The 24236-nt window shown below is 44.3% G+C and overlaps 1 protein-coding gene across 2 annotated transcripts; it reads left to right on the forward strand.

Moving 5' to 3' along the window:
* Positions 1 to 24188, forward strand: CNDP2 (carnosine dipeptidase 2). Of its 2 annotated transcripts, none has more exons than XM_045006849.1 (12): positions 1 to 150; positions 4350 to 4439; positions 5713 to 5856; positions 8829 to 8991; positions 12163 to 12251; positions 16897 to 17097; positions 17832 to 17916; positions 18749 to 18909; positions 20897 to 21061; positions 22029 to 22170; positions 22667 to 22814; positions 23345 to 24188. In XM_045006849.1, the coding sequence occupies exons 2-12, from the start codon at positions 4380 to 4382 to the stop codon at positions 23412 to 23414; spliced, it is 1428 nt and encodes a 475-aa protein (XP_044862784.1). In that variant the 5' UTR covers positions 1 to 150; positions 4350 to 4379; the 3' UTR covers positions 23415 to 24188. The 2 variants fall into 2 exon arrangements, with proteins under 2 accessions (XP_044862784.1, XP_044862783.1); XM_045006848.1 differs by lacking the exon at positions 1 to 150 and adding an exon at positions 473 to 497.
* Positions 24189 to 24236: the final 48 nt, after the last annotated feature.

The following is a 24236-nucleotide window of genomic DNA, read 5'->3' on the forward strand; positions in this document are numbered from 1 at the left end:
CCTTGCGCTGCAAAGCGAGACGCTGATTGGGGCTGGCGGCGTTCCAAAGGGGCGGGCTCACCGGGGATTTAAACTCCAGCTGACCGCAAGGTTCTGAAAGGCTCCTGTTCCGCTGACATAGTTCGGTGCCACGTGGTGAGGTCGCTCTGGGTAAGTGGCAGCCCCCCGCCGGGGCGGAATGGGTCTCCCCATCTCTGCCTGTTAGCTGCGGGGGCCGCCCTAGCTCGGGGCTTTGGGGGTCGCTTTGCACCCGGTCTGGCAAAGTTTGCTCAGGCTCTGTCTGTTTGCTCCCCTCTCCCCATGATTCTCCGGGCGGCCAGATGGCGGGGAGGGGGCATTCAAATCCCCCCTAGTGCTGCTGGGAGTAAGCTGCAGCAGCTGACAGGGAAGCGGTGTCATTCATGGCCGCGGCGCTGATTCTATCCCGCGGCTGCAGGTCGCTGCTGCGTGGCGGCCTGCGGCCTCGCAGATGGAGACCTGCCCCGCTACGCTTGGTGGTGAGTAGGGTGAGGATGTGTGTGTTTGGTGGGGATTCCCCCTGCCAGGCTGCGCTCTACTCTGTGGCTGCATCCTCCTCTGAGATGCATGGGCCGCAAGCAGGTGCTTTGCCCCCCTCCCCCAACTCAGCGTCTCTTGTTCTGAGAACAGGGCCCGGACTGCTTAACGCCCCCCCCCCTCCCGGCCTCTCTCCGCGTCCGCAGCCGGGGGGCTCTCTATGTGGGTGGGGATACTGGCCACACTGGGACATGACGTGCCTGCCACTTCGCACTAGGGGGTGTGCTGTCACCTCCGACCTCTGCGTCTTAAATACCCAGACCCTGCCAATGGTTAAACGATCTGGTGAAGGAAAACTGGGGAACTCAATGTCCTGATCCACTATCTAGCCTTGGCCCTCATGCCTAGTTCTCTAGCCTGTGGCTAGCACTGACTGACTGTGGAAACTGGTAACCATGTGATGCACCGTGTCTGGGTCTGTATCTTCAAGAAACTCGCGCTTTCCTGCCTTTCATTTTAGTAAACTGGTCAATAGGATGTCATCTCTGATTTATTTGTGGGTCAAAGGATAGTTTTCCCCCATCTAAACCGAAAGAGAGAGTGGCATAAAATAGCAGAATATCTAATGACTTTGGCTGGGAATATGTCTAATGCTTCCAGCTAGGCTAGAGCAGGTGCTATTAAATAGACCCCCACAAACAGTGCTGTCATCTGGGGCTCCATCCTGTGGGCTGAGAAAACATTTTCTACTTTACAGTCAAGCCACACTTCCTCTTATGAAAAGCAGAATTTATGCAATGGTGTCATCTCAGTGGTCATGCAAAAAGAAATCTGAGAAACTAGTGACAGTACTTCATAGTATTTAGCTGGGTCCTTTGTAACACTTATCAATAACACTCTAATATTCTAGCCATGTCTCCTTTAGTATGACTACCCAATCACCTTTGGAAGTCTGGGGGGGACAGGAATCTTGAGGTCCTTCCAGAATATAGACATAGGTCTTTCAGTACTTATCCACAAGGCTAGCATGATCTAGTATTACTTTTATGTGTGACTTAAAACCAATTCTAAGGTAGGGAGTAGAGATCTACATTTTTACCAGCTGACTCAAACATGGTTCGCATGTAGACCATAATTCTGCCTAACTGAACAGAGTATCTTTACATCCTAGACATTACCATTTACCCACTGGTGTTGCTATGGGAACCACAGCTCAGCATTTTTATTATTGTGTTTTGGTCTTTTTGAATTTTTAAAGTTCAACCATGAAGCACTGACATCACTTTCTGCATTTAATTCCCTTTTAAAAGGGGAAAATCACAAGTGAATAATCATAGGACCTTGAGAGGTCATCTAGTTCAGTCCCCTGCACTCATGGCAGGATTAAGTATTATCCAGACTGTTCCTGACAGGTGTTTGTCCAACCTGATCTTAAAAAATCTCCAGTGATGGAGATTCCACAACTTCCCTGGATTATAACAGTGGATTACACATAATAGGCTCACTGACTACACCTGGATATGATGGCTGTTGCTATCACAGCCTTGGCTTGATGGCTTCTCTGGGATATCTGATGGGCTAAGTTGATTTGATCCTGATTTGAACAAGAGATATGTGTAGATGGCATTCCTTCCTCTGAGTCCAGGCTGAATCAGTTCTTGACTATTTGGGCTAGATTGCTGAATGAGATGGAAAATATGTGGTCATTAGAAAACTTGTGGCAGTTTTTGGAAGAGTCAGGGCTCTGACCTCAGATTTTGAGTACCTATGACTGAATTTGATTTCCCCTCAATACTCAGTGACTTTAGTAAGTTTCACATCTTGTCACAGTGTCTTAAATGTTAACTGTTTAACTATATTAAAGAGTGCTCAGATGAAAGGCATTAGGATTCGAATATGTAAATGTCTTTCTGCAGTTCCATGCCTCAGTGTGTCCCCCATTCTAGTGGGGGAAGAATGTTCCACAATATGCAGTTATGAAGCAATTCCCCTTCCCCCCCCCCCCCCCCGAACTTAAATGGCTTAACTGTAGAGCCCTGTGCCCATATGAAATTTGTCGCAAGATCTGACCCACAAATATGGTCCATGGATATAAAGCAGATTTGCAGGGCTCTACTTAACTGAATTATCCTCCTTGAGGATGAAAGCACTGGCACCCTTAAACTGAAGTTATCTGACTTACTGGAATACGCCTCTTTAGTAAAGTGTTGTGCTGTCACCCTCTCTCATTGCTGAACAGAATGCTATCAACATTTCCATAAACGTTCAGCTTTGTGTGTGGAGAGAGAAAAGGCTGAAGAGAGACCACAAAACTTCTGCTGAAGGGGGCCTGCCACAGAGTTTTTTGCGGGGGGGGGGGTTAACTAGCATAGTGACTGACACTCCAGTACACAAACTTTTCTTGCTGAATAGGCTGGTTACTTTTTGTGTTTTTTGTTTTGTTTTTTTTGGTTTTTCCCCCCCAAGCAGAAAATGCCAATTTCTACCATGTAGATGTTCACTGTGTACTCAGTTTTTTGTCCTAGAGACTACATCCGATGCTGGCACACTTTTGGCATCTAAATATTTGAAAACAAATGCAATCCCATGAAGTATTTTGTAAAACTTATTTTTATTGCAGGTGAAAAAGCTAGAAATCCCTGATTAAGTCTCTTATCTGAAATGCGTTTCATTTTTAGGTCAGATCCTCTTAATATTGCACCAGACTTCACTCTTTGTACAGAAGAGGTATTTATTGGGTGGGTTGAATGAGATGATTTTTTAATATAATGTTTTGAACTCTAACTACAGAGAAAACAATGATTATTACCATGGTAGGACAGAGGTGAATAAAATTCCTTTAGAAGACTAAAGATTCACCTTCCCCTCCCCCCCCCCCAACACCACAACTTGGTCAAGCATAAAACTCAAGACTGATGCCACATGGCATCATCTGGCTATGCATTGACTTCTTGCTAAGTAGCATGATGAGATCAGTCAGTCTGCAGACTGCTTTTGAGTGACTCCACAAATTGTAGCAAATAACTATTTTAGTCATTCTTGACCTAATCTGGAAGGCTGAGTGGCACTCTAGAATTTCAAAACATAATAAAACTAACTTGTCCCTGAGCTTCTAAATACTCCTACATACAGGTGTCCTAGTACTTTGCAAGAAGGGGCAAGAGTTGGCATAGTGTAAATGGTAACACAGTATTTAGAAATACTAGCAGTTGCTATCTACGTGCTGTCTTGCATTTAAACTTGCAATATGTTAAGTTCCTTCCATTTCATAGCTTGCCTAATTCTCTAAAATACAACTTTGGAAAGAGTACCCAGTGCAGAATAAACAGAATAGTATAAAAATATTTCAGATTAAAATGACAACTCAAGCTATACATAAGGTACAGTATATTTACATATTGCAATGGAATTGCTGTTTCTCTTTACCAAAAGGTATATATTTAAAGTTTAAAAAACAAGCAGGATACATGATCTTGGTAGAATAAGTTGGCTTTAAATTGATAACTGTTCAAATTCAATTGCATAAATTCATTCTACCGAAATAATTTAAATTACATTCATAGTATTGGTCTCCAACTTTGTCATGCTTTATTGTAATGTTAAGAGTTCAGTTTACGCTGCTTCCATTCAGCTGCACTCTCCTATCATGGGATCTCTGGACTGACTCAGCAAGTTGCGTTATACATTCTCAGACTCCCATGACTTGACTGGATTTGCAGTGTTGCAGTTTCAAAGGAGGGTGGAGCTCTAGTGTTAAACTTTAAAGAGGAAGTTGGTTTCTCTGAACTGCTTTACCAGCTTGGCTGCATCACACTTACGGCTCTAGACACTGAACTACTTCTCTTTCCTCTTAGAGTTTTCAACAACTTCATTCCGATCAGAAAATGTCTGTCCTTGAAAGGCTTTTTCAGTACGTTGATGAACACCAGGATCTCTATGTTCAGGTAAGAATTCTTCCACACAGTTATTAAATGACTTAGTTCTACTGTAATACGGGACAAATAGATTTGTATGAAATTGAAAAGCATGTCAACAGATGAGACTGGTTCAAGGTCAGCTTTGTAACTTGTATCCTTTGGTTCTACTGGTTTCCCAGTGATTTAAGTGAGATGTAACTTGTGGTTGGAGAGAGACTGTAAACAGTCTAATTTTAAATATAATCAGATATTACCTTATAGTAAAATGTCTCTACTTCTAGTAAACAAGTAGAATTTTATACTAAAAACGATTTTCAAAGTGCGTCATACATTGTGACTGAATCTCACAACAGACCTACAAGGTAAATGCTCTTACTGTGGGGAAAATGGACAAGTCACTGTGAACAAGGCATAGAGGGAGTTGGTGTCAGAACCAGGATTAGGATTTGGTAGGTCCTAGATTCCAGTCCTGTGCCAATGACACATTTCTCTTACTTCAGTAAATGTGGGGAAACTGGAAATATTGCTGCATTACCAAACGTTGCATTGGCAAATGCCTTCGACATGTGTCTGATCACTCTGGGACTATCTGGACAGTAGAAAATAGGCTGCTGTATGCTAGATCTTCACACATTACTAAATGAGGATCATATTGCAATTCTCTTTCCAAAAATTCTGGAAGGACTTAACTGCAACATAGTGCTTAAACTTTGTATAGCTCCTGTCAATAAGCACAGAGGTGTAATCTGCACAGGTGCCCAAGATTGTATTCCGGGGCCCTCTAGTGGTAAGGTGAAGGACTAATATCTTTCAGAAAACTATAGCTGGCACTAGATGGGGAAACACAGCACCACTGGTAAGAAAGACCTTGTATAGACTTGCGGTACAGCATGTTCTTGCTGTAGTGCGTTTACATCCTAGTACTAAGTCAGGAAAGAGTGAACACTTTCCTCCTCTTGCTATTGTATGTGATCGGGGGGTGGGGTGTCCTTCAAAACCCAGCTCTATGGGAAGCTTTTTCCAATTTTAGCAGCCATAGTATATTACTGACTCTGGCCTTCTGTTTTAAGAGAGGGTCAATCACTTCAAGCCTTGTAAAACATGAAATTGTACAACAAAGGGTTTATATTGGAGGTACAGGGGCAGAAGCAGGTTGTAGTTTTAATTCTTTTCATGTTAAGTAATGTATTTCTCAAGTGCCTTTCAGCTACTCTGAACAATCTGGATTGCACACAAATGCTGTAAAACCACTCAATAAACCCTCCCTCCTCTTCTCCCCCCCCCCCCCGCCAATAAATAGCGGCTGGCCCAATGGGTGGCAATCCAGAGTGTGTCGGCATGGCCGGAGAAGAGGGATGAAATCAAACAAATGATGGAAGTTGCTGCCAAGGACATCGAGCGGCTGGGTGGCACAACTCAACTTATGAATATTGGCACCCAAAAGGTATGAAGAGATGCTCACCTAGTTGCTACCACATTACTAGAAAATAATCCTCAAGCAGAATACTTGCATCCTGCAAGCCAGTTAGATCCCTGACAAAGCAACCAGCTATAGGCTGCAACCAATATGTGGGTGACCAGCAGTTGCCCAAATGGGAGCAGGCTCATATTTCTCCTACTCCCCAGTCTGAAGCCCCTTGTTGACACTAACTTGCTCAGCTGCTGAGAACTAGTCCACTTCAGATTCCAGACCTGATCCCTGAATTAGGTATGGTGGGAATCTGTGCTACGACTTTAAATGTTCTGGGAGCTGGGATTTTCTCTGAAGCCCTGTAGTAACAAGACTTTGGGATGTACTGAAGGAACAACTGAATGTGAAGAGTCACAGTACAAGCAATAGGTTACAACATGTGTAACCACACAACTTCAATCAGGCCAGCAGATCTTAAATGTTGGCTTTTACACACACTGCTGCTCCCATAAGTGACTAGAAGATGCTATTCTGACAGGTTCTCTCACTAACTGGATCTTCTGGGTTTAAAATCTTGTTCCTCTTCCCTCAGAACCTGTAACTTATAATATGCCACATCTATTCCAGGCAGGGCTGGACGTTGCTAAATCAACAGTGACCACATTTCTCATATTAAACTGGTAAACTGCAGTTACCAGGAAAATGGCACAGCTGAGTGTGTGCATATTTTCCATTATACTTACAATGCACGTGACTTCCTTGGTAAGAGTTAAAAGTACTTTGTCCTGTAACTAAATTATGTCTCAGTTTTTGGAACTGCACAGACCATTCCAACGGAACAGTGGCTGCTTTGGTCATGCATAGTCTCTTATCAATTGCTCTTCCTCATACATAGTCTAAAGAATGATCCTTGCCCTATTCTTTATCTAGACTAAAATCTAGTTCTTTAACCTTGAAAGGAATTTAAAGCTTGGTTCAGGTAGTGAGGTAAATAATCAAAAGTTTAAATACTTGTTAACGGAGGCTTTCCAAACTTAAAGATCCTTGAAAACATGATGCTATAAACTTGTTGCTCTAAATAGCAACAGCCCTAGCTTCATTATGCTTATTACACATAAGCAGTACCAAAAACCACTGAAGGACTAGGATTTGGCTTCAGAGGTCTACTGTCCGCTAATTCCTGCCAAATGAAGGATGTGGTTACTGTGTCCTGAAAGTGAAGCATCTGTCATGAATTTCTTGATGTGGTGTAAAGCAATTATTTTAAACTTCTTGCCCCCACTCCCCAGGAGAAAAACAAACCTGTTCACCTGAGGAGTTTACTGAGTGTTAAATTGGCTGTTGGAATTTCATCCAGTGAATTTAAACTTTAGGCTGCTGTATTCCGTTCTCTACTGAAGTGCATTTAAACACGTACCTGTATTTTAAGACTGCCTCAAAAGTGTTGGTTTCATATAAATCTCCATACTTGGTGCGGTACAGTAAATACATGGCATGTTGCCTAACTCTTCCACAAATAACTTATTGTGTTTTTAGGCTCAGCCTCTGCTACATGTACAGCTGTGGTTTTAGAGTAGCAGCCGTGTTAGTCTGTATCCGCAAAAAAGAACAGGAGTACTTGTGGCACCTTAAAGACTAACAAATTTATTTTAGCATGAAGTGAGTTGTAACTCACAAGCTCATGCTAAAATAAATTTGTTAGTCTTTAAGCTGTGGTTTTGTAACTGGTTTGATGCAGTTTACCTGGTTTAAACCAGTCCTATTTTTGAGTTGTAGCCACATGATAGTTTTGATTCACAGCTGATACTTAGCCATCTGTTTCCACACCTACCATGCTGTCCCACTGTGGGACAATGATTGCAGCTATCCCCTGGCAAGGTAGTATGTGGTGGTGCAGTGAGGCAGTGTACATGGGCCAGCTAGACTCTGAGATGTTCTAGTAGTGACCTGAGCAAGTTTCCCTCTAAGCCGCGTGGTCGTGCACCTGCCTACTAAGCCCCAGCGCAGAGCTGCTGGGGCAGGGCACCCCTCCCTGCCAGCCCCATCATGGAGCTACTGTGGCCCCTGGGAAGCCTGTGCTACCCCAAACTCCTCTGCTCTGGCCTCACCCCAGAGCCTGCACCCCAACCCTCAGCCCCTTTCTGAACCCCTCATCTCTGGCCCCACCCCAGAGCCCTCACCTCCCACCCCACCCCCACCCATCAACCCTCTGCCCCAGCTGTGAACCCACTCCCATGCTCTGAACCCCTTGGTTCTATTCCCACCACATGAATTTTATGTGCACCAAAATGGAGGTGATGTGTGACACCTCCATATTGGTGCACATAACAAAATTCATTCCGCACATGGGGGGGGGGGTTTGGTTTTTTATAAAACAAAAAATCATTTTTAGAGGGAACACTGGACCTGAGTCAAATCACTTCAACAGGCCTGGTTGGGGAGGTCTTCTAATCTTTTTGGTTCTCTTCCCCACTAGACGAGATTAGTCTGCCCTGGCCTTTGGCATGGGAGAAGCATGGCTAATAAACATACTTTATAAGTGTAAACCACATGTACGGATACACTCCAGATTTAGCGCCAAGCATGCCACTAACTGGTAATAAACTTGGTGTAAAAAGCTCTCATGTTGAGAGGCCATAGTACAATTTAAGAGTTTTTAGAATCTAGTATTAAACTTGAGTGCAGCTCTTCATATGCTGAATTAAATGTTAGGTGTCAAACTCTGCACATTTTGTTTAAACAACTTAGACCACTTCAGTGTTTTGCTACTTGCACATGGCTTGTAAAATCACCAGTTCTCTCACCCACACAGTGCTTAGCTTATCAAACTTGCAAGGGGAGAGAGAGTCAAAACATACACTTGGTTTTGTTAGAAACAATGTGCATGCTTTGATATTTAACTACTCTACAAAGCCAAATCATGGAATCTAAAAATTGTGCTTCTAAGTACTTTACCCTTTCCTATATTAAAATGCATCCAATGCTAAAATTCCTCTTATTTCCAGCTCCCTGATGGGTCAGAGATCCCACTACCTCCAATTATTCTTGGCAAACTTGGCTCAGATCCACAAAAGAAAACAGTGTGTGTTTATGGGCATCTGGATGTCCAACCTGCAGCCCTGGATGATGGCTGGGACAGTGAACCTTTCACCTTGGTAGAAAAAGATGGTAAGTGCTACAGACTTTCTGGGAAGAGTTTGAGCAAGTGTTCTCTTAAACTCCTAACTGGGACAATCTCTCCAGTGGGGAGGATGGAGAATGGAAGAGCTTGCAGCACTAACTTTCAAACCTTCCTCTAAGTGCGCAAGAACAAAATGGTAAACAAGCCCTGCCCTTGGAGGTTTGAGGGTTCACATTTTTCCCCTTACTTCAATTTAGAGGTGTTTCCTTCCCTCTCACAGTCCAAGCAGTGCTTGCACATTTCCCGCATACCCACAGTGAAATAGCAGTGTTGAATTTGCCATTGGTTTCCATGGTAATTCACTGGTCATAAGCAGTTGTTCACTAGGACTGAATTCGTGTGCTGTCAAAACTAGCAGGCCAGATGAAGGGAAGTAGCTCTGCATCACCTTTGACCCTGGGATTCTGGCCTGCAGCAGGCACCAAAACCACTCCTGGCATAACTTATAGTCCCCTGGGCCATGGTTACAGCACCTTCCCTGGGCTGCCCATGCCTTGCAGCACAAGCCAGAATGGCCATTATGGTATCTGCTTCAGCTTAGCTAGGTGGGGTTTGGCCCCAGCACTAGGGCCAAAGAACAGTGCAAGCTGCCTTGTTCAAAACTTGTACCAGTTCCCCCTGGACAGACTGGCACAGCTCTTTTGGTGAGATGTTACAACTATTCCTGCTCTCACACAGCCACCAATGGGAGGAGGGATAGCTCAGTGGTTTGAGCATTGGCCTGCTAAACCCGGGGTTGTGAGTTCAGCCCTTGAGGGGGCCACTTAGAATTCTGGGGCAAAATCAGTACTTGGTGCTGCTAGTGAAGGCAGGGGGCTGGACTCGATAGTCTTTTAGGGTCCCTTCCAGTTCTATGAGATAGGAATATCTCTATATATAATAGTATTTTCAGCATGATTTACTTTCTTCCCCCTCCCTGATTCTTTAACGCCTGCCCTGCTATGATGGTCCCTCTCCATGTTTCAGCAGATCACAAGTTATCTTTATGGTCTTGAGATTCAAAGGTTGTATGACTAAATCTATTAAATTGATTGTTAGCTTGGATGCATATGCATCTATCAGTGCCTCACACACAGGCTACATAAGCCTGTTGCTTTTTGATAATGACTTGGGGTTATTCAGCCTCATGTGTTTGGAATGACTTGGACTTGATCATTGCTGGTAGTTGGGGCAAAGGGCTGCACTGTGTCCTTGGCTTTGGCCCCACTGTGCCACTAGAGCAGCACAAAGGAGTAGTAAAGCTGCATAACAAGGGCTGATGGTTCCTCTAGTGCAGGGGTTCCCAACGCGGTGCCTGTGGGTGCCATCTAAATGCGCCCATGTCCTGGCTGCCAGAGCATCCGCTGAAATTCCACCAAATTTCTGCAGCATTTCAGTGGCGACGCCTCTTGATGACGTCACTTGTCATGAGCAAGCGTCGTCGTCATCGAGAGGCGTCACCGCCGAAATGCCGCAGAAATTCGGCAGCATTTCGGCGGGTGCTCCACCGCTGCCACGGTCCTTCGTCTGGCGCTCACCAGATGAAAAGGTTGGGGACCACTGCTCTAGTGTAGTGAAACCTGAGGCTTGATGGAACTGGTTCTGCCCTGCCCTGCCTTGCTAGTGCTGATACATAGGGGTCATAGCCAGAGCTCTGCTGCAATCAGGCAATCCTCCCATGGTGTGATGGTTCCCCTAGGGATCACTATATAACATGTCTAGGAGTCCTGAGACTGCTCTGTTCTGGTTCCTAAACCAGCTGGCCTTAGGTTTGTAGGGATGGAAAATGCATATAGACACCTTTTACTCTCTTTCTTGGGTCTTATGCTAAGCACAACTTGGTTAGACTCCAGGACTGAGCTCATAGTATTTAAAGAGGTGCCTATTCATTAACACTTCTTGGCTTGAGTGAACTGTAACAACCTTCAAGTTTTCTAAATTTCAGTGTAGCAAAAACAGTGTAAAACTTTGTCCTCTACTATTCCCTATGTTTAGTGAGAGAAAGTATGTGTTTTGTCTCTTCAGAAATGTGCTGGGCTAAAGGATCATTTTAATAAAATAGCACCAAATGCTTGATTAGACTTCTAAATGCACAAGGCTGAGACTTCGCATGCAAATCATCAGTTTAGCTGTAGTTGCTCTTGAACACTGAGACTGATAGCAATTTATACAGTCACATCAGAGATTGGAAGTTGAACTATACAGGAAAGCACTAATTATAAAGTATACTTCTGGACTACATCACTAAACTTGCTAACAAAATAAATGTATACACCTAGTATATTATACCTTCTTGGTATGAAGGTGAACCTAATCTACAAAATACTCAAACACTAAATGATTTTTAAAAAGCAGTACCCTGCAGAATACTGTATTTTTTGACTGTTTGGGGAGGAGGGGAATGTTACAGATTTTTAAGGCCAGAAGGGATCATTAGATTATCTATTTTGACCTCCTGTATATCACAGGCCATAGGATTTCTCTATTACTGTCCCCTGCCCCCCGTTGAACTCAATAACTTGTTAGATTAAAGCATATCTTTCTAGAAAGGCATCCATTCATTGATTTAATGACTTCAAGGGACAGAGAATCCACCCCTTCTCTTGATAACTTGTTCCAGTTGTTAATTACCCTCACTATTTAAAAACATGCCTTAATTTTCATTTGAATTTGTCTGGCATCGGCTTCCAGCCACCAGTTCTTATCTTTCTCTACTAGATCAGAGTCCTTTAGTACCTGGGATTTAGAATACTTTCCTGCTACTACTAGTTTCACTGTCTGACAGTCTGTACTTGGCTGTGGAGGAAATAGCAGGGACTTGGCTCTAAAGTCAACTGAGAGCTCTTGTGACTTGATCACTTGCATGTTCTCCAACCATGCTTTTTCTGCTGAATTTTTATGAAAATGAGTTTTCAATCTTGTAAAAGACTTTTCAGTGGAAAACTTCAGTTTCTGCCAAACCTGATGCTAGGCCACAACTCTGAGCCTTGGAAGAATCTGAGGCAAAGCTGAAGACAAACTAGTGCTAAGAATATCTGATGTGAGCAGCATATTGCTAGCATATTAAGATTTGCCTGTGTGGGTTAAAGTATATCTTGGATGATCTGTGTGCACAAGAGTTTGTACAGACTTTCTCCTCCACCATATCTAATTCTTCTCCCTGTATCTGGTTCCCGTAGGAAAACTGTACGGGCGAGGGTCAACAGATGACAAAGGTCCAGTGCTTGCCTGGCTGAATGCCCTAGAAGCTTATCAACAAACTAAACAGGTATTGTACCTAGAGTATATTCTGCTAAACTCAGCTTGTTCGTATAAGGCAGTACAAAGGTTGTCCTAGCCACAGGTTAGTCAAAAGTCTAATGAATGACACAGTAATGGTGCACCATCAGTCTGAGATAAAATCAGCACTGTCATTTTGTGTAGTTAGACACTACATTCTAACTACTCAATTTAGTTATAGCATAACTAGTTCATTGACTGGTCAGCTTTGGGTATGGCTACACTAGCAAGTGTACAGGGCTGCCGTGGGAGCACTCCCGCGGGAGCGCTTTGAAGTGTGAGTGTGGTCACAGCGTCAGGAGAGAGCTCTCCCAGCGCTGCAGGTACTCCAGCTTCCCGTGGGGGTTAGCTTACAGCACTGGGAGCTGCGCTTACACTGGTGCTTTACAGCGCTGTAACTTGCTGCGCTCAGGGGGGTGTTTTTTCACACCCCTGAGCAAGAAAGTTGCAGCGCTGTAAAGTGCCAGTGTAGCCAAGGCCTTTCTGAGCAGCAATAAGGACACTTGTTACAGTCTTAGGGCTTGGCTACACTTGCAAGTTGCAGCGCTGGTAGAGGCTTTCCAGCGCTGCAGTTAGTAACCGTCCACACCTGCAAGGCACATCCAGCGCTGCAACTCCCTGGCTGCAGCGCTGGCTGTACACCTGGCCAGGTTGGGGTGTAGCGATTGCAGCGCTGGTGATCCAGCGCTGCTCATCAAGTGTGGAGACACACCAGCGCTTTTATTGGACTCCAGGGAATAAGGAGATATCCCAGAAAGCTTTTAACTAAATTACTCTTTGTTTTGTTATGCAGCCTCTCTTTGTTTTGTTGTGAACTCCCATCGGAGCTCCGTTGAACTGCTTATCTAAACAAACACTGATCACAGCAAACAGGAGCTATCTGTACCTGGCTGTGAACGATCAAATGAGAGGCAGGGAGTGAATGTTTGCTTGACAGAGAAACAGCATTGGAGGCAGGCTGTTTGCAATTAAGACCAAGGGTTCGCAAACATTTTGTGATTATTTTTTTTTTCAATCCAGGAAGCTAAACTGTTGGCTCCAAAAATCCACTCTCTCTCTCTTCCCCGCTCCCTGTCACAGTACACCACCCTCCACCCCCCTCTTTTGAAAAGCACATTGTTGCCAGGGGTGAGCTGGAGCCGGTTCGCATGAACCCGTTGTTAAATTTAGAAGCGGTTTTAGAACCGCTTGTTAACTAGCTTCCCTGCGAGGGAAGCTTTGATGGGCTCTGCCTGGGAAGCCTGTAATTCCTCCTCCCGGCCGCCGGGGGGCGCTGCGCTGTGCTGCGAGAGCCATGTGAGCTGCCTCCTGGCCCTGTTGCTGCTCCTGCTCTTTGGACCTCTGGCCCTGGGGCTCCTGCTCCTGCCTGGTGAGTCCCCGGCTGCGTCCTGCTGCTCCCAGCCCCCCCCCCCCGTGTGAGTATCTGCGCCCTGCCCCAGCCCCTGCCCCCCCCCCTGCCCCCAGCCGCCCGCAGCCCCTGCCCCCCCCCCTGCCCGCAGCCGCCCGCAGCCCGTGTCACTCCCTGCCTTCAGCTAGCCCTGCCCCACGCCCCTATCTGCAGCCAGCCCCACATCCACTGGTGCCCTGCAGTTCCCAGGGCAGTAACCCTGCACACCTGCTTTAATGAGGGGGGGCAGGGAGCAGCTGGGACCCACACATGTGCACACCCTAGAGTGACCAGACAGCAAGTGTGAAAAATCGGGACGGGGGTGAGGGGTAATAGGAGCCTATATAAGAAAAGACCCAAAAATTGAGACTGTCCCTGATCACCACCCACACATGTGAAACGGAGCTCATTTCTAGTTCAGCCCCATCTTTTTAAAAAACTTTAGGTAGGGTTAAAATACATCTGTATTTTCCTGGACATGTCAGGCTTTTTGGTTCTTAATCACCTCCTGGGAAAATATGGACGTATGGTAACCCTATTGGTACAAAAAATACATGCTGTCGCACATCCCTTAAATCAGAACTTTTTATAGGGAACCCGTTAAGATTTTGGCAGCTCATCACTGGTTGTTGCCACTTGAATGCTGGGATAGCTGCCCATAATGCAGCACTCCCAACAGCGCTGCAAATGTTGTAAATGTGGCCACACACCAGCGCTGGTAGCTGTGAGTGTGGCCACACACCAGCGCTGCTCCTACACAGCTGGATGACCAGCGCTGCAAACTACCAGCGCTGCAAACTGTAAGTGTAGCCAAGCCCTTACTCTCAGTGTTTCTTATTAGCCAAACATGGAATGAGACCACGGTAAAAAATGTTGGAACCTCTTTCAGGAGAATCAGTCAAGCCTAGCCAGGTCCACTAAGGGCTTTTTGTCAAAAGCTGCTCTGCTCTGATTTTTAATAGTTTGACTCTGAGGAGTAAAACTGATGTGTAGTTTGAGGCTGGGAGAGGCAGATGAGTTGAGACTGCCACTGAATTTGCAACTCTGCCAAGTTTAGGAAGATAATCTAACTTGGAATAGGAATATGATCAGAAATGTAGTTCAACTTGCTTGTTGAAAATCACTACTGTGCCTCAACAACCCCTATATTATAGTAGAACAGTAAAGCTGACACTGAGAAGTGGCATGTCTGTTTTTTCTTTTTAGTAAAGCTCACTGCATGTTCCTTACATGCAATCATCCTTTTATTTTTTTGAACATTTGGTACCAGCTGCCTATGATTCCAGAGGGGGGTGGGTGGGTGTGTGATCAAACTTGCTTTGAACCGCCGGAGTGCGCAGCCCTGCACTCTTCTCTTCTCCCCCCTTCCCCCCCCCCCCCCCCCCGAGCACTGCTTTCGCATGTTATATTTGAATTTGAGTTATAACATGGCCTGATATCGGGGTAGGGGTGTGTATATTTAAATATCTTAAGGGCTGCCTCTGATGGTACATACACCTCCTAGTTGTATGTACAACTACTGTTGTTGAAAGCTAATTTTATTGCCAAAATCCTCTTAATAGTTCTAACACAACAAGTTATACAAAATGTAACTAAGATCATGGATGGGGAAGATCTCTCTAAGTACTGCTAAGATTGGATATGTTTCTGTGGAAAAGAATGGTGAGCTTAACTGCTGAAAAAGCAACTAGCTCTTAGAACAAGCACTAAGGAGAACACGGAATTCACAAGGGGGACTGAGGTGCCTGCATGCAACAGTTAGGGACCACTGGCATTCCCAACCCCCTGCTTAGTTACCTACAGAGTCAAGCAGCAGCTAAAGTCCCAAGGCACATAAAGTTTCTACCAACAAATTCCTGAAGGCACCTGCATTTCAGCAGCTGGGCTGGCTCAGTGCTGCCCAAGACCTGACGCTGCCCAGCAGCTCATCTGTCTGATACCCAAGCTCTGATAGGATTCACAGATTAGGCCGTCTACCTTGCCTTTGGGACTTGATCCAGTGGGTGCTTTCTGAGCACACCACACCCAGACAAAAGGAGCAGGGGGTGCCCTTGTACCCCCTCCGCCCATTGTTCAGAGCACTCCTCTGGCCTGTGAGACCCAGGGCTCAGATTCTGCCTGAGGTAAAGCAGGGACTTGAACCTCCCACATCCCAGAAGACGTGCTATCCGCTGGGCTATGGGGGAGTTGGAGTTTGTTCCACTGTGTGTAAAATAAACACTAATTGGTCCAGAGAGTAAATGACTCCATAGTGGTCAGGACACTCACCTGCGTGGTGGGAGAGCTGAGTTCAAATCCCTGCTCCACATCAGGCAAAGTGAGGATTCAAACCCAGGTCTCCCATATCCTGGATGAGTACTCAACCACTGAGCTAAAGGTTCTGATAGGGGCTGCTGGCATCCTACCACTATCCCTTTGAAAAAGGACTGACCTGGTTTAGGCATCTCCCTCCAGGAGTGAATCCTGAGTGGAGGGAAGTACATTCCCTCTGACCTAGTGCCATAGGCCTAACTCCCTTTGAGGAGTTTAGGCCACACCTAACACCCTTTGTGGCCTTTAGGCCACTCCTCTCTCTCCTCAGCAGTTCCTACTGGCTAGCTCAGTTGGCTTTCTGCACAGCATTCATGAATCCAGTTTAGCACACAACTCTCCTCTGCATTGTGTGGGCAGCCTGGGTTTCTATTTCAGGGTTGTGAATTCCACTAAGCAGAAGGGTGCCTGAAAGTTAGGTCCTGCAATGCTTAAGTTCCCCTTGTGAATCTCACCCTCACAGTGAAGTTATTCTTCAAATAGAACATAGCAAGGTTGGCCTGTTTTCTTGGGAACTGTGTGCTCTGAGCTTTAGCTGACAATAAGGACTTTGCATCAGTAGAACTGCAATACTTAAATATAGCTCCATATATTATTTATCTCAGAGCTTGAAGGGACCTTGAAAGGTCATTGAGTCCAGTCCTCTGCCTTCACTAGCAGGACCAAGTACTGTCCCTGATGGTTGTGTGGTGGTTTTTTTTTTTTGTGTGTGGGTTGTTCCTCCAAATGGCCCCCTCAAGGATTGAGCTCACAACCCTGGGTTTAGCAGGCTAATGAGCTATTCCTCCCCCTCTTCATAAAGTTACACTAGTGTTTCTGTCCTGGAACTAGAATGCCTGTATTCTACACTTACTTTAATTGCAAGAACACACAACAAATCTGCATGAACTAGTATCTGAGCAATGTTGAATGTTTCCATGCTGCTTTCACTCCAAAGGAAATCCCAGTAAACATCAAGTTCTGTCTGGAAGGCATGGAGGAGTCTGGTTCTGAAGGCCTAGATGAACTGATTTTTGCTCAAAAAGACACTTTCTTCAAAGATGTGGACTATGTTTGCATCTCCGACAACTACTGGCTAGGCAAGAAGAAGCCGTGTATTACATATGGCCTCAGGGGAATCTGCTACTTTTTCATAGAGGTAAAGTCCTGAAGAGTAAACCCTTCATTTCTGTATTTTAAAGTCATGTTGCTCACAAACTGAATCTCTTCTTTTTTGTTTAAAGAACTATCGTTTTAATTCTTGGCATTAATATCCTGGTATACCCATTGCTGATCTACATGTGGTGTAGTGTGTGTGTGGTTTTTTTAAGAGCAATTCTGTCTTCTCATCTGATATAACTAGCTCTATTCCTGTATGCCCCGTGCATAGCACCCTTCACCCCCCTGCCCCCAACAGCCCATGAACAATGCTATCATGCTTTGGGAGGAGGGTGTACCTCTAAAACTGTTGTACAGGATATTTTGCTGATATTAGCAATGATTCAAACATCCCTAGTACCAAGTTGTAGCACAGATCTTTTAATCCAGGCAACTGACTTACTGTAAGTAAGGCAAGATACCCATAGGTTGAACAACATGGCAGATGTTTTTGTAAGTACTGTCGGCTTATGGCCTTGAATCAGATTGCAAGGCCTTTGGAGTAGGAAATGTCCCCTGCTACACTTGTACAATTTCTAGCACAACAGGGCCCCAATCCTGGTGGAGGCCTCTTGCTGCTATCGCACTCAAATCTGTCTGCTCCAGATGCTTGCAGTATAGCGCACTGCTACCTCAGTGGTGTTTGCTGATCTTTACTGGGGTATAGGCCATTGAAGGGTTATTTAAAAACACTGATGAAACTGTCTGATTACAAGCTTGGTTGCTTCACACCAGGTGGAATGCAGTGACAAAGACCTTCACTCTGGAGTTTATGGCGGCTCAGTACATGAGGCCATGACTGATCTCATTGCTCTGATGGGTAAGAGAAACACATTTGCCTTTTACGCTACAACCTCAGTGTTGCCCAGTCCATGTTTGACTAACTGTCCTATATATAATGTGTAGTAACAAAGCTCTTCAGTTCAATTTAAAACAGTTAATTTACACTTAAGGGCTCCAATGTTAAATTTACTGGACGCTATTTGACTGACTTTGACTTTAAAATTAGCCGACCCCACTGAAATGGTGGTGTTCCAGGAGAAACTGCAGGCAAAATGCCCTAGACACTGAAATACCCACCTGAGGAAGGAGTCATTGTTTTGATGTTTTTCATCAAGGCTTTAGGGAAAGCTGGGGAAGACCTTGACTTATGGTCCTGGAGCTCAGACTTGTCAGTAAATAGCTGCTTCCCTGACAACCATCTTGTAAAATGTAATACACAACTCTCCCTGGAAGAACCTGACTTCAAATCTAGTCTGACAAAGAGAGGTTTATAATTAAAGTTCTGGCTTAGAGTTCAAGGAAATATAAGTCTTGAATATACCTATTGCATGAGTCACTTCACAACTAGAGCTGACCTGAAGAATTGCCAAGTGTCTCTTAATTGGGTTGTACACAGTTGAAGCCACCCTATTTATGGTATATAAAGAACGCTTTCAGTGGGTTAACTAGTCCTCAAGAGTAGCCTCTAACCTGTGTCTCTAGAATTGCATTTCTTCTTCCTGTTTGTCTCCTGACAAAGGAAGTGTTTAAAGAAACCAAGGTTTCAAATGACAAGTTTTGATTTTTAACAGTAACATGGAAGCAACACTGTGAAGAGTGGTACTTAAGTCTGGTCTCGGACACTGATCTTGCAGGCTTTTCTCTTGTAGGCTCCCTTCTGGATAAGAGAGGGAAAATCCTCATCCCTGGCATTAATGAAGCAGTGGCGCCACTTACTGATGAGGAGCTGGAGTTGTATGAGAAGATTGACTTTGACCTGAAGGAATATGCAAAAGATGTGGGAGCAACAAAACTACTACATGACACAAAGGTGCAGAGCTTTCTTTCCTTTTCTGTCTCCGCCTCAAAAATTCCTTTCTGCTGTTCAAATTCAAGGTATTCTAGGCTGAAGCCTCCACTGCATCTGTGAGGGACACTTCAGTGCCAAATTCATCTATTGAGTCAGCTGTAATTAGTTTTTTCCCATAGGCAGAATATCATGACTTCTGCACAAAAAAGCTCCTGCTGCTATATGCTAACGTGCACTGCATTGTAGTGAACTGGGAAGAACTGGCTTCTGGTTTTGCTATAAAACCTATCCCAAAGGGTACGTAGCATGTATCTCCCACAAGTGTCCTTCCTGTTTAAAATAGCTCATCCCACTGCAGGATTGTTACCTACAGTAATGGACGCTGTCACCATAGTACAAACACGTATTATCAGACTTTTCTAGTGTGTGGCTTACACTAGTTTTAAAGATGTACTTTATGTCAAGGTAATATTCAAAGTCTCTAGGAAGAGAACTGATCTTGGCTAACTAGGTTGGTCTAGACTCCTAAGTGTCTTTTACTTTACACATTCTTAGATCTACCTTCTCATAGCAGCAGTTTCACTTCTCCCCTCACCCCCCCATGTCCTGTTTGCCTTCTCATTGGTTCTTTCAATCTGCATCCTTACTCCATTGTGCCTGGATAGAAATGGAAGGGTATTGTAGATACAATAATTACTCTTAAAAGGCCAATAGCCATCATTTCGCTACATATTAAATGTAGAAGAAACACTAGTATCTCAGATGCAACTGACAAATGTTGGTGCTCTTCTAATGGTGGTTTGTCTGATTATGCAGTCATGCTAATGTGTCACCAGACTCTTAAACTTTTGACACAAGATTGCTAAGTCTGAACTTCTCATACATAACATCTTAACAGGAATCGTGGGACTACTCCAAAACATGGAATTCCTGTACGTACTGTTCATGTGTAGTAAGATGCAAGTGTATTACAGGCTTAAGCATAGGAAACTTTGTGTATCTCTGATCCTAAAAGGTAGAACATTGCTTTCTCAGACTTGTATAATCCTCTCCCACAAATTTTTGCACTCTGCACCCTCCCACCACCCTCAAAAAAACAAATGCTGATCTGTCAAACATTGACAACAAAACTGGCTTCCCAAGCTGATTCTATGCTTCTCTGGCAGCTCTACACATCCAGAGACTATCTCAAATGACAGCCCTATTGACTGTAATGAAGGGTAAATAATATGCACAAATAGAACCAGTTGTCTTGTAATTTTGGCTGCCAGAACTAATATGGAACAGTATATAAATGTTACTCTACCAACTGTCCTGTGGCACCTTATAGACTAACAGATGTTTTGGAGCATGAGCTTTTGTGGGTGAATACCCACTTCATCGGATGCATGTTCGTCAGTATTCACCCACGAAAGCTCATGCTCCAAAACATCTGTTAGTCTATAAGGTGCCACAGGACTCTTTGCTGCTTTTACAGATCCAGACTACCATGGCTACCCCTCTGATACTCTACCAACTGTTTCCAGATTAGATATGAAGGAAGAATCAAATCACTTGGCAAAGCTTTTCCTACTGTCTGAGCACCTTAGCCAGTCAGAAATCCTAGGGAAATGAGATTTCAAGGTGAATTCTTGATTGTGGCAGTCCCTATGTTGCGCATCAGATGGAACCTATTGAGAAGGGCTGTTACCCCACTACTGGGCAAAAGCCTCCTTTCAGGACTGCTTTTATCAAGCCTAAACTGAATTTTCAGGGTAGGAATTAACTGACTGTCTCTTTTGGAGAGGACTAATTTAGATACTGTAGCTGGACACCTTGTTCAAATTGCTGCTTCAGTCACTATCTATGCTTGAACCAGACAGACATGGTTTAATGCAGGTTGTCTTGCCTGCCTTCAGTAACTACTTTTTTGTCTTGAAATTATGGCTATAAGTAACTTCTAGATGGCTAAAGAACTCTCAGCAGTTCCCCTGTAATCTTAACTCTCAATTTTTCCATCTTTCTGCAGAAAGATATCCTAATGCACAGGTGGCGATACCCATCCTTATCTCTCCACGGAATTGAAGGAGCCTTCTCTGCCTCAGGAGCCAAGACTGTGATTCCACGGAAAGTAACTGGCAAATTCTCAATCAGGCTAGTGCCCGACATGACTCCAGAAGATGTTGCCAAACAGGTAGGTATAAGTTGGGAATGGCTGAATCTTTGCTTTTTAAAAATAAATCCCACTTCCACCCTTGTACAAGTCTGAACAGTGTTAGAACTGCTGCTGTGGTTGCAGGGTTTTATCTTCTCTGCTGTCCTGTACCTCTTCAGACCTTTATTTGGATCCAGCAGATATAGGCTGCATCTTAGTTCCGACATGACCATAAACTGAAGTTTTTGATATGGTGTTGGTGTCTTAGTCCAGCTCTGATAAGTATTTGTTAGTTATAAACTATTTAACTCCAGGGTGCATTATAGACTGCTCCAATAACACTTGAAAGCCTCACTTGCATAAATCTGATACCTAGTGGTTTGACATCCGCTGAAGGTCAATAACTTCTGGCTTAGTGAGCTTTCACCTTAAGGCTGATAGGCTGGATCTTACAGGGTGTGGCAACTTTCAGGGTCAGACTTCCAAATGCTCAGCACCCTGAAACACCCACTGAGAACCACCAAGCAGCTGGGTGCTGAGTTTTTTTTGTTTTTTTTTGTTTGTTCTTCCCCTGAAGATCTGGCCATCGTATAAGGAGCTTCTTGAGGCAGGGGTTGTATCTGTGTGCAGTACCTAGCAGTGTAAGCCCCCAAGCTGATGGGGCTTCTGCATGTTACTATAATTCTAACAGCAATCTAGCCAAGTCTTAAAATAGAAGAAGTCTTAGCTAGTTTGGCAGTTGGCCTCTTGCTAATCTAGCTTTATGATGTGTTAACTGACTTTTTTATAATTCTGGCACTGCCCACAAGGTGCTTTCAGTATACAGAAAGACACTGTCCCTGCTCTGAGTTTGTGTTACAGTAACAGCCTTCAGGCAGACATTTCCTGCTACATTAGCTTCACTTACAATCTGTTTATCTTGTAAGACGACACAACAGGAACTAATATAACACTTCTGAATGTGTTAATCCTAGACTTCTAACTGTTCAATCCTTTGGTACAAAAGGTTCAGGATTACCTCACCAAGAAGTTTGCTGAGCTGCAAAGTCCCAATAAGTTCAGAGTATACATGGGCCATGGTGGAAAACCTTGGGTGTCAGACTTCAATCATCCCCACTACATGGCTGGCAGAAGAGCAATGAGGACAGGTCAGTGGACTTAAATTCTCAAGTTTTAAGTCTAGCCCGTTCTGACACATCACTAGTGCCAGCATTAAATGGTGATATCAATGTAGCAGCAAGATGTGTCAGGATTGTACAGTATGGCTGGTAAGCAAGGAGTTATGCAGGTATAATATCAAGATGTACACGGTCCTACTTGGTCAATACTAGCATGAAAACCCAAGGAGCTGCAGCAAGTAGTGGTTCAATAGGAAGTGTTTTCCCTTATCATACTAGAACTAGTCCATTGACTCTGGCTTAATGTTTTTTTGTTCATTAAACTCTAGAAGGTGGGGATCAGGAAGCCAGTTCTACTTTTTTGGTTGCATCCTCCTCATAACAGAAAATATTGGCCACCAGTGGGTCACATCTGCCCTTTGGAGTTCTTTGGGATCCCTAAAGATGGCAGGTGATCTAGTAAGGAAACATGCTGGGGAAGATGCAACAACTCAGGAAAACTGACACAAACTATATTGTTTCTTAGTCTTTGAAGTTGAGCCAGACTTGACAAGAGAGGGAGGAAGCATTCCTGTCACTCTGACCTTCCAAGAGGCAACAGGCAAAAATGTAATGCTGCTTCCTGTTGGAGCTGCAGATGATGGTGCCCATTCCCAAAATGAGAAACTGAACAGGTAAGGGACACCATGGTGTCTTGATGAACTGGGTGAAATTTTTGGACAAAAATGCAGATTTAGCAACAGCCAAAGCATTTCAATGTTTCACTTTGCATTTTCCTTCAATTTTATTAGAATACAAACATGAAATGCCCCCAAATCAAAATGTTTCGGGTGGAACAAAACATGTCATTGGTTTGATCAAGTGTAGTTTTGGAATTGCAACCATACGAAAAAAAGCAGTTATTTGCACAGCTCTACTTGTTACTGTACCAGCTGGGGGCTATAGTACAAGGCTTGAAATGCACCAGTACTCACCTGTGCTCCTTCTGTACAGGAGCAATGACTGTGTACTAAATGCTCACTGCATACAGTAGCTTGCAATTCTACAGTCTTGTTAGCTTCCTCTTTGCTTAACTTCTCTGACTGTTGGTCTGGCAGCTCTTGATGCAGATAGAATGCACTGGTGTTGCAGATACTGATGTCTGTCAGTGGGTGCTCACAAGAGACCAGATCAGACTAATTCATGAAACTCTTCTTCTCCCCAGGTATAACTACATCCAGGGAGTGAAGCTGCTTGGTGCATACCTATATGAGGTATCACAACTAAAGGACTGAACTAAGGTGGTGAAAATCCCAAACATGAAATCCATTTTGTGGTTCAGAGTTCTGGAAATCCTGCTGACAAGCAAGCTCAGACTACTCAATACCTACAGCTTTACTTCTCTTCTCCACCTCCCAGTGATTCTCCCTCCCATTTTTCACCTACCAACACTCAAACTCCTGCAGGGGAAAAGCATCAGCCCCCCACTCTAGAAATCCTGGAACACCCAGTACCAAAATACTACTTCCAGTGCACACTCCATTCCAGCTCTCCAGCTACAGAAGGAGTGAAGAGACCCTTTCCAAGGACTGTCACCAAAATCTGACAAGTGGTTCTGAATCACGTCACACCTGCCCTTTCTGCTTCTTTGAATCCAGCCTATAGCTTGCCATAGGCACACGTCCCCTGACTTGTTTAAGACCAAAGTGAGAACAAACACTCTTCCAACTTCATTAAACTAGCTAATCAGCTAAAGAAGCCTACATCTTCACCACCTGCAGTAACTGAAGAAGGCTAATCTAGACTCCATGGTAAGTCCTGGAAGCACTCGAAGTGACCAACTACAAAAGGTATACCAGAATTCCTGCAAGCTGTAATGGGGCCATCTCTGCCTCACTGACAAGGCTAGGGGTGGAATTGTTAACTTGTCTGTAACTCTTGCTGTTTATGCTTGTTGCATCAAGGTCTGCAGACAATTCTGGATATAAAGCATGCAATGAAACTAGCATTTTTCTAAAGGTGGCTTTGTACTTGCGTAAATTCTGCTAAATTAAAAAAAAATGGCTCTATCACTTGGCTACTGGGTTTCTTTTCAAATACCTTATCTGAGATGGTAA

This window comes from Mauremys mutica, chromosome 2, assembly GCF_020497125.1.
Source record: "Mauremys mutica isolate MM-2020 ecotype Southern chromosome 2, ASM2049712v1, whole genome shotgun sequence".
Taxonomy (NCBI): Eukaryota; Metazoa; Chordata; order Testudines; family Geoemydidae; genus Mauremys; species Mauremys mutica.